General features: G+C 36.6%; 2 protein-coding genes across 3 annotated transcripts in view; one reads left to right on the forward strand and one right to left on the reverse strand.

The window, feature by feature from the left end:
- Positions 1-10,938, forward strand: part of LOC108572488 (5-hydroxytryptamine receptor 2A) — a 62,748-nt gene that overhangs the window by 30,283 nt on the left and 21,527 nt on the right. The window contains exon 3 of the mRNA XM_017934736.1: positions 8,954-9,170. Coding sequence (XP_017790225.1) covers positions 8,954-9,170 — 217 coding nt within the window. The remainder of the gene's footprint in view (positions 1-8,953; positions 9,171-10,938) is intronic.
- LOC108572486 (26S proteasome non-ATPase regulatory subunit 1) overlaps positions 4,164-10,938 on the reverse strand; it is an 88,727-nt gene continuing 81,952 nt past the window's right edge. Inside the window, exons 11-14 of one of the 2 annotated variants that reach the window (XM_017934735.1) lie at positions 7,650-7,984; positions 6,406-6,755; positions 5,496-5,886; positions 4,164-4,518 (exon numbers count right to left, since the gene is read on the reverse strand). In XM_017934735.1, coding sequence (XP_017790224.1) covers positions 4,448-4,518; positions 5,496-5,886; positions 6,406-6,755; positions 7,650-7,984 — 1,147 coding nt within the window. In that variant the 3' untranslated portion in view covers positions 4,164-4,447. Of the gene's footprint in view, positions 4,519-5,495; positions 5,920-6,402; positions 6,756-7,649; positions 7,985-10,938 lie in introns of both variants that reach the window. The other variant, XM_017934734.1, reaches the window with a different exon arrangement.

The following is a 10,938-nucleotide window of genomic DNA, read 5'->3' on the forward strand; positions in this document are numbered from 1 at the left end:
AATTTGGTATTTGCGTTTTCGCAGAATTCCAGTTAACGTCGTGTAATTGCAATTCATAAAGTTATGAAATCTCGTTTCGCGAACTTCAGGTCTCACGAGTGAAAAGGAAACATGCATCTTCAGAAAGATGCTCGATTTGCATGGGAGATTCTACATATTTGTAAAGTTTCATGCTCTACGGGTGTGAATTTTCATTTAAATTTGTGCTTCGTGGAAAATGAGAAATTTCTCTTCTTTAAGTGTCATTTCGAATAATTTGATCACTATTGTTAAAAAAATTCACTAAATTGGAGTCTAACTCTTTATCACTCGATCTGTTTAATCCTTTCAGTGCAGTTTTCGTAATATTTTCTCAATGGAATAAAGAACGCGATTGAATTTGAAATTTCTCATCAAATTTCCACGGTCTTAACTACGATATCGCTTGTCACAAAACGCTTATCTCTGAAATTTAATTTCCCAGTCGGTCGATCTTTAAGTGTTTTTAAGAGATCCTCATTGACTTCTTCGGTAACTCTCCGTTCTAAGGGTGGTTTAACGAGGGGGCAACAATTTTCTGAGGTTTAACGAACGCGAGTCGAGTGTTTGAACTTGATCGCTTAATTGCACGCAAATCGCGTTGAACAGCACTTGGAATCTTTCTCAGAAAATATCAGACATTTCGAGAAACTTATTAATCGACTATCCTTGCGAAGAAAAGTTAAAGGTGTTCGAATAATTCATTCCTCGAGAGTGAAAATAAGTGCCCGTGATATGTAAATATTGTACTATGATTGCACAAATATTAACAATATTTTGATTTTTCAAAAGTGAATCGAAACTTAATAATTAACTATAATTTCTGAAATTTTTCGCTAAATAGGATAATTTTGGATGCCAATAAATCAGTCAAATGTTCAAATCTGGCAAATTCTTTCAGCTAGCTTAAACAAAAATCGCAATTTAACGAAACACTGTTACTGCTCTATAAAACGCATACATATTGATATCGCGAACAAGTGCGGAGCTAATTTAATATAATTGTTGACCTCAGAGGTTTATCTGTTGCAACGCGAGTCGCGCAGCGTGTGGCAGTTTTGAAAACAGCTGCAATTTTAAATGACACGAAAAGTTACCCTGTTCCGCCCTATTAATTCTTATTTTCCGCGTGTACTCATTAAGCTTGTTAAAATATGTGGCACGTTTCTGTCACATATTAAATCCACCGGCCTGACAGTCGAACTAGCACCGAGTTTCCAGTTAACCTGGCTGCCTAGACATTCTGGTAAAATGTGGACAATATAAATTGCGAATGAGGACAGCGTTAACCCTTTCATTGCTATCGGCGATCATAGCTGTTTTGAAAATTTGCTGGTATTGGAGCATTTTGATCTTAATTTAATACTTCATTTTTGTAGTCGTTTTGAGAATTTTTTGGCACTGTAGCGTTGGAGAGTTTTTGGTGCATTTCGATCTTAATTTGATACTTCATTTTTATAGGAATTTTGAAAATTTTCTGGCACTAGAGTTTTGCAGAGTTTTTGGTGCATTTCAATCTTAATTTAATAGACCGAATTTTAAAACGATATGAGCAGTATTTTAAGTGCTCGCTATCTCCTTCTCAATAATGATTGACGTATCATAATCTAATCCTTGTGTCTAAAGACTGTCACCAATATGGAATGAATAATTTAGTAACGAACTTAGAGAGACCAGTATTGAGCGATACTTCATCGTTCTGTCTACCTAACCGTTGACAGACGGATCACTTTGCGTGATGTAGTCGCAGGTGTCATGGAACACACCCGAAAAATTGTGGTCTTGACACGATTGGATAATGCGTGACTCACATTTATTTTAGGGAAGTGAAAAATATAAAAGAACAAAAGCTCATATCGTGATGAAACAGGTATTCGAGCTTTTAGTGTTCGTATTAACCCCTTTGCATCTATGGACGAGATAACTCGCATGTTTTTCCATTTGGACACGAGATATTTCGCATCTTCCAACATTTTTATTTAATTTCGCAATTTAAATTTCGTATCAATTAATTCTTACAATACTTCCTAAGTACCCCATCATTTTACATTATTTTATCCACTATCTTTATAATAAATATACTCCACATTGACAAAAGAGGATACTCTAATTTGCCACATAATCTGCTTCTTCACAAACTGCACAGAAATCTTCTTATTCTTCACTAATTCGTCTTTGATCATTAAGCTTTCCACCTTTGCAATTTTCGCCAAAAGAAAGCATTGAAAGTGAAACGAAAGCTTACAAAGCGAGCAGAAAAAAATATCGCATCTTTGTGACGCGTCAGATTAAAGAAGACGAATCTGTGCCTTTGCCAGACAAAATAGCGTACTCTCCTACGAAAGATTAAAAGGCGATTCGATCTATGTGCGGTCAGTTAACGGGGACAAGTTTTCAACGGTAGTTGAACACATTTAATTTGCGACCTCACTTCAGTTTACTTTAATTTGCGGTTCGCGAGAACCGTTTCACGCGTGAATACAACCCTGTCAGCAGAAACGATGAATTTTCGAGCGAGCCTCGCCGATGGAAATTCGATTTTCCAATGGTAATTCGCGTGATTCCCCCGACACAACGTACGCGAAATTGGCCGTACTTGAAATTAATAAGTGGCGGTTTCGATCGGTGATGCGTTGTTGACACGTTGTACACTCGTTTGAAATAATTTTACATTAAAAAGTTAATTAAAAACGCGAACTTCTGCTTCGGAAGGAAAAGTAGAAATCTTCATTACCTTGTACAGATTGAAAATGTAATGAGTGCTAAATATTGCCTAGAAAAACATTGTGGAAAATTAAATATACGTTGATTGCAGATATTTACACTAAATTATATTAATTTTTAGTAACAGCGTATTTTACTCACCTCACATTTAAATTTTCCTTTACTATATTTTTTCTATCTCCTGAAAATTATGTCTCATCGTCTGTTTGTTTATTAATGAGCACATAAAATAAGAACCTAATTCTCTGTAATAATGAAACTTTCGATTGACATGAATTCGACTAAAATGACTAAATAATTCGATGCAACAAGCATAAAAACTTTAGTAAGTAATCACAGAAGTGTGTGTGCTATGGTAGGTATTTAACAAAAACTGAAGAATGTCAATGAAACAAAGTACTCACTTTGGATACGGAAGGATCGTCTGCAAGGTAATTTTGCAAGCGTAAACGCATACCTATACAAAATATCACTGAATAAAGTAAAATACAAACAATTCGTATAATAAATTTTATTAAACAGGATACTTGACAGTTTTGTATCAAAAAAAATCTGCGAGAATTATATGGTATAGTTCGAAAATTGCTACGGTTTTGTAATTGAGAATTTCTAATAAAATCGTAAAAATGACTCCAATATCTATTACAGACATTTCTCTATACGATGATTATATCACATTTCTATGTGTTTCAATATTTATTGTACTCTAATATTAATCGTCGAGTATAATTATTGAGCAAGAAACATTGCAGTCTCGATATTCGTACTATAAAACGTATTATATTATGCTTTCCCGAATTTTCAACGAACCTATACACTCGAAAAACATAGCGACACCAGTCAAAGTTTCCCACACATACGAAAATTCCGATATACCTATTGTTAAAGCAATTTAAATACCTACATATCAAATTAAATTAACAATTTCTATCTCTACATCAGTTCGTATTGTTAAAACATGATATGACGTTCTGCAAATAATTGTTTTCGATGTGATTAAAAAAAAAAGAAGAAGAAACTAAATTCGACACAAAATTTCAGAGACGTACAATAAAAACTGTACAATTATGGACAAAATTCTAGCACAGCAGGATCCCGCGTAACGCGATCAAAAAATCGCCACGAACTCTGAAGCAGATGTTCGATCATTTCAAATCGAAGAAAATCCGCCAATGTTCAATTATTTAAACGAAACAAACTTCAATCGACGAAGAAACTGCACCAGCGCTAAAAAGAAAAACGTTATCAGTGGAACTTAATTTGAATTTCCCGCGTTACAGAGGCTCCTACTGTCCAGCATTAATCTCCGCAATTCTCACAGCAACAGAGTTGCGAATCTAAGTGGATGGTTTGAATATAAGTAACACACGTACGGTTGATCAGAGCAAACCATATATTTATTGAAATTCGAAGATACGGATCAGCAGCAGTTCGATGACAGATAAAAGAGTATCGAGAGTCACGGGGCTATTCCTCCCAGGGAATGAATTATATGAAAATAAAAAAAAGGACGTGTCGCTGTAGGAACAACGGATTATTTTTATCGAAGTGGGGGGAGAGACAGTGGCAACAGCTTTTTTCTTTTTCTTTCTTTTCTCCGCATTGCTTCTACAGACTGCGAGCTATACACGTGCGTATATGTGAACAAATTGTCTGGTATAGTGACGTCCGAGTCACGGAGATATGTTCTGGATCACGCGACCGTTTAATCTTCGCTGTATTCGAACGGTTCTGGGGGTTCCGCTTCCTGTTCCTCCTCCGGATGGGGTCCGTAAGCTGAAACATAACGGTGACAATCGAACTCGACGTAGTAATAACTCCGTTTGAAAAACGGTCTAGTTTAACAAGCGCGACAATGATCAAGTAATTGTGATGGTATAGAGTGTTGGCTCTTGGAACTGGAATTGTCGTCGAAAAAGTGTTAGTTTCAGTTGGAGGAACATTGAGAATTCGTCAATTTTGGGAGAGTGTTACTGGACGAGGTCGGAGAAATTTTGATTATTTTTTTTTATTGTATTTCTACATTTCAAGTGAATAATTCCATAAACTGGGAGAGAGAATAGATAAGGATTTTTATGAGGTCGTTCAGATAATAGGGAAATGGACGAATGTAGCGTGATCTGTGTGATTGCTGATACTTTAAGCGAAGTATTAGATAAATCGCTTGTGATTTTAAATTCGCCGCTTGAATGAAAAGTTTGGACGAATATTGTGATCGTTTACTAATTATTCTTAACTAAACACAGAGATAACAGATCACCGTTGGAAGTACCGATTAATTTTCTTTGTCATTAACGTTCTAACTAATCCTTTTTACCATTTTAAATTGTGACTGCATAGTATAACAATCAATTGATTATTTTCAATTATTTCTGCTACATTCTTTTTACCGTTGTTTCTACTCTTACTACTTGACGATGTATCTTAACAATTCTTGCAACAAACACAAATGCTCGTCTCGTAACTTCAATAAAATTCTATCATCAACGCTCTCAACAACCCGACTTCCTTCGTTCATAAGAAGAAAAATTTAGGTTGATCTTTTTACCTTTTCGTAAGGGAAGCAAGAATAAATATCAAAAATTTCCTGGTGATAATGTCACAGCTGAACAATACAGTGCAACGGTACAACAATAAATAAAGAAAATATAGATAAAAAATAAATAAATAAACGAATACGTAACTTCCAAGTCATATGGCGTTAAAAAGGGTTAATCGTTAATGAGGAAATGTTAAAAAACGAATCGACTTACCGGCAACTGGCTCTACCAGCTCTTCCTCTGTGTCGGACTTAATGTGCTTCACCATGACAATGCCTCCAATCTGGATATCTTTGACAGGTACGTAATGGCTACCCTCCACGAGCTGTATCACCTTCAATTGCTGTCTCAGCACGCGAGCTGGATTCTGAAGAATCTCGAAGTTCGGTTCAGCTTCTTTCTTCTTCTCCTCCGTCTTCTCACCCTCGTCCTTGCTCTTCTTCTCCACTTTCGTATCCTTCACCTCTTTCACCTCTTTCACCTCTTTCACCTCCTTCACCTCCTTCACCTCCTTCACCTCCTTCACCTCCTTCACCTCCTTCACCTCTTTCACTTCCTTCTCCTCCTTCTCCTTTTTCTTCTCTTCTTTCTCCTTGGATGCCATCTCGACGACTTCTTTCGTCGTCTCTGGCGGGTCCTGCGATTAGAAATTAAAGGGGAATGGAAAGTGTGGTTTGTCCCTCCCACTGTGTGCGTAATTACCATATTAAACGAATGACGACGAAAGATAATCAGATACAGAGTGGATCAAAGTGTATCGCGACTGAAGTTACTCGAACAGAATGGAAATTCGGCAGAATTCGAAAAATCGCCGAAGTCTGAATTGAGAAATTATGAGATTCACTTGGCAGCGAGAGCTATTGGCGCAGTCGATAAATTTAAATGCACATAAAACTGTCTTATAATTTTCAATCTTTGTATGCTACACTTAAGATTATGTCAAAGCAAGTACAGATTACTTTTAATCACGAAAAGAAACACTGCAACCTAATTTAAGACCTGCAGGTCCCCTTTACCTGTTAGAAAAGCAACGTCTCACACAAATTAGGGAAGAGATCAATTTTAGTTTCCATGCCTGATGATGCGGTAATTTATTTTAGAAATTTTTTCTTCTACTAACCACTTCCATTTTCTCGTGAGAATCACGAGCACGCCTCTCTGATTCACGTCTACGCGCCCTCGCGGCGATACTGAGGACAGCAGTCGTGATCTTCTCCCTTTCTTCGCGCTTCTTTTCTTCCAAAGGCGCCGGATAAGCGTAGACACTTGGTCTGGCGTTCGAGCGAATTTCTAGCTTTGGCATCTTCAGTTGTGCATTCAGAGCGATTAAACATGTCGGAGTGAAGGCCAGGGCCAAACAGTGGGCTAGAGGGAACCAGTACCAATACTGGGTGAATACTAATGCACCAACCACTGCCAGCATGTTCGTGTGGCCTGTCCTCGATTGCAGTGACACTGTCACGTTACGACCACCTGGAATACATGTTTTAACGTTGCTGCGTGGAAGTGTGTAACGAATATTTAAACAATATTTCCGATAGTTTGTCAAACGCGGAATTAATCTTACTCGCTTTGAAATATGCTATCACATGCATAAAAATTACAGAAACGAGCCTTTTTCTATTTGTATCTAGTAACTGAAAATAAGGAATCATTGAGTTTGCAGTAAATTAAATTAACCCTCTATGGGCCCGTGTAACTTTCAAGTCACATACTAATATATCGATATTTTATTAAATAATTGAACTTTCTTCCACAAAATGGCATAAACGTCTTGTTGTACAATGTCTCCTTATTAACCAGTAACTTTCTTGATAACCGTTGTTACTTCAAAGTTACAATATGTATTCGTTATGATAAAATTGTCGAAACTGCTGAATTCACTGTTATTCTGTATTTATAGGTCGATAGTTGCTAATTTTACGTTACATAAATTCTTTTACAGTCAAGAAAAATATTCGGCCCATAGAGGGTTAAGGAAGGTCTTATCTTGGAAAAATTATTATTTTTAAATTGAGAATTTTGAGAATTGAATGGAATTATGATATGTGAGAAGTTAGAAATGACTACGAAATGATATACAAATACAGCAGAAATCGATACTTTGTATTTTGCAATATTTACGAATAAACTGAAAACAATATTTGTACAATTCTGACAATTTGCACAATTGCCCCCTTTTTTTCTAATCCACTGCCTATCACATTGTGAATAATACGGTGGAAATACTATAAAAATGATAAAAATATCAGTTTATCAGCTACGAAAACGAGTCGAACAGTACGACACAAGGTCTATATACCTCGCACTACAGCGAACGCGTGTTAAAGGGACAGGTTAACGACACCCCAGGAGTTACGTACTCACCGGCATCGATGATACCCTGCGCTAGAATGGCGCCGAATTTCGCCATTACGTCCTCGTGTTTGTCCACCACGACCTTCGCGTACAATGCCCTGAAGTCTTTGACACGGGGACAGGTCGCCTCGGTTTGTTGGATCAGGATCATTGCGGAGGCGATCAGGGCACCTTGACGAACAAAGTTCACCGAGTCGTTTGTCATTGGATCCAGTAAAGCTATCGCCTCTTTCAAACCGGTGCCGGCACAAGCAATTCCCAGAGCCATTGCTGCACCGTACCTTACGTGAGGATTATAACTTTCTGCTAATAGAGAAACCACGCTGGGACATTGTTCCGGGGTTCTGGAACAAAAAAGAAGATCCTTGTTAGCTCGACAGTGTCTATAGGATGATTTATCGTTTACGACAAAGATGCAGAGCAAAGAAAACATTGAACATAATACCCGCTGTTTGAAAATTGTACTTCAACGATCGAGTATATTGTTGGTATTAATAATTCGCACTTCGAGAATCTTTTGGTACTATCGATTTTAGGGTACTTTTGAAAATTAAGTTTTCCTTCGAAAAAGAAATATGGATTTTATAAATAATCTTGCAATGTTTAGGTGTGATGCAAATTACACATTAGGAAGGTTGCTGTATTGGCACCAGTGGAGTGTAAAGGGTTCGTATTTAAATTTGATGTAGAATGTGATAAGGTGAAATTAAATTTCGATTAATCCTTTGTTAATAATACACATATTTATAATATGTAATACTGAGATTAAGGAATGATAGATGTGCTACTGTTGTTACAGCAAATTCAATCTTAAACACTACTGTTTATGTTCATTACATTGTTAATTGAAATACTGGTATAATTTCGAATAAACGAATAAGAAAAAGATACCTGTCAATAACTAAGCACTATACTGAATTACTTAACTATGATAACACATATACAAAATTTTCCCATTTATGTATCTAACCAAAACAGTAATGAAAACAAACTAAAAACTTAAAAATTACAGCAATAATTTCACTTTCTCAATTTTATCCCTATACATAATACTTCAAACGACATATTTCTCACTTCCCTTTAATTTCCAACCTTCAACACACAACTACCCCCACTTTTTATTTCTACACGTAATTCAATCAATCAACCCTCACGATTCTACCAATTAATCAAAAAATACACTTGCAAAAAAAAAATGCCTAAAATCGTAGAACACAAGTTGTCGATCGTTAAATTAGGCTTGATGGGTGTAAGCGTTAAAGATGGAGTCGGTCGCGGCGCTAAGTGGATAATCCTGTATGCTGGTGTTGCAGGAGAACGATTCGGTGTTGGTGGACGGTGCGTGCCAGATACCGGACCCTCTGTACAAGCTGATCGGCAGCATAATCTGCTTTTACATACCGCTGGGCGTGATGCTGCTTACATACGCATTGACGGTCAGACTGCTGGCGGAACAGCAACAGAATATTGGAGGAACTGCAGGTTGGTCCTCCGGATGGCTGGGTGACCCGCAGGGTTCACCCCATACTAGTGTATTATCAGGTACACTGACCCGCTACAGTCGCAACTGGATCCTCTCTGATGACATGCATCACGCCACCTCTATCTCATATCTATCTGTAATTTTCACTCCTAATCTTATCTTCCTAATTTCCTACGTAGTCTCTCGTGTCCTTCTGTTTCACTCTACGAACATTTTTCATTTCATCGGGGTACAGTAAATTCTCCACAAGTGTCAGTCCATAAGAAAGCTAAACCTGACACTTGTAGAGTCAGGGACTACGTTTTCGAGCCTCGCGCCCGCCTTTGTAGTTTGCCGAACGTAGACAAGGACAGCGAATAAAAGATAAGGATAAAACGTGAGTCGAGGCAACCAAGCGATTTAAATACCAACTTTTTCAATTTTACGTTCTTTTATCCCGAAATTTTTCTTAACATATTGATGAGATTTTTCTGATGAAAATTATATCGTGTTTGATATCATTTTCATCAGAAAATCTCACCAACATATTAAAAAAATTTCAGATGAAAAAAAGTAAAATTAAAGAAATTTATGAATTGTCGAGAAATCTCGTAAAAGAAACCGAGTGGTGTAGCGTTACACGCTTGACTGACAGCGAGCGAGATAACATAGGCGCAGCAATGACGCAGACCTAGGCGTAGGACCATCTATACAGACACTTGTAGAATCCAAACTGACTGACACTTGTGGAGAATTTACTGTATTTGTTTCGACAACGTGACAAAGCTTTACTTGTAACATTTTAGTAATGGATTTTTAATTAATAGCGACTTCTTTGAAGTTGTTAATTTATTGAAAAGGAGTGTTTAGAGAATACGTTACGACTTTTAAAATTTTCGGTATTTGTCAGGAAGTGATTTTGAAATTTTTAGAATTTTTGTTCGTCGGAGAAAATAGCGAGGTGATTTTGAAATTTTCAGAATTTTTGATCGTTCGAGAAAATAGGTGATTTTATTGCATAAAATAATTTTTTAAAATACTATACGAAATATCGAATTAATCGTACAGACTTCTATTTAAACAGCTTTTCTCAGTTGAACTTTTAAGATAAAGAAGGAACAGAATAATAATTACAGGATTTTTTTATAGTTCTTTAAACGAATGTAAATATAACACGAGAATCATTGTGATACAATAAAACAATCTACGCAAATAAACCTATCTAATAACTGTAATTAATTTGATCGAACCTCATTTTTCACGCGGATAGAAACAATTTGAGAAACCAAAAAATTAGCATGCCTATCGAACGAAAGTATACCGCGTGTCACGAAATACGGACAAATAAATAATCGAATAAACAGGAAAAATCGAACGTTTCATCGATATATCACACTTGGACAGATCAAGCACTGAAATTGCATTTCTTAACATTTCGTTTCCATTACTTGCGAGGAATGCTCTCTACTGAAAAGCCTCGTTGTCCAATTCTACAAAACCCAATAAAACTCGAAGATTGATTGATTTTATTTGATAGAAACAGCTTCGTTGTGGAGAAAAAAAAGAGAGGAAAACGATTCTCGCAACTTCTTTCAACGAACATCTGCATTCAGGAAAACCACTTGAAGCCTGTTTGTATGCACAAGATTGTTGCAACGAAGTCTCAGATTTTGTATTCGATCAATGGAAATATGTATCTTGATTAAGTGTTTCTGTTAAATTGGAGATAAACGTGGAATTGAGTTTGTAGTCGTTTTTAACTAAAAAATTAAAAATTCTACCTAACACTTTGGTTGTATTATCGCTGAAAGTACAGAAATGTAACATAAGTGTTCC

This window comes from Habropoda laboriosa, unplaced genomic scaffold, assembly GCF_001263275.1.
Source record: "Habropoda laboriosa isolate 0110345459 unplaced genomic scaffold, ASM126327v1 scaffold65, whole genome shotgun sequence".
NCBI classification, from domain to species: Eukaryota; Metazoa; Arthropoda; class Insecta; order Hymenoptera; family Apidae; genus Habropoda; species Habropoda laboriosa.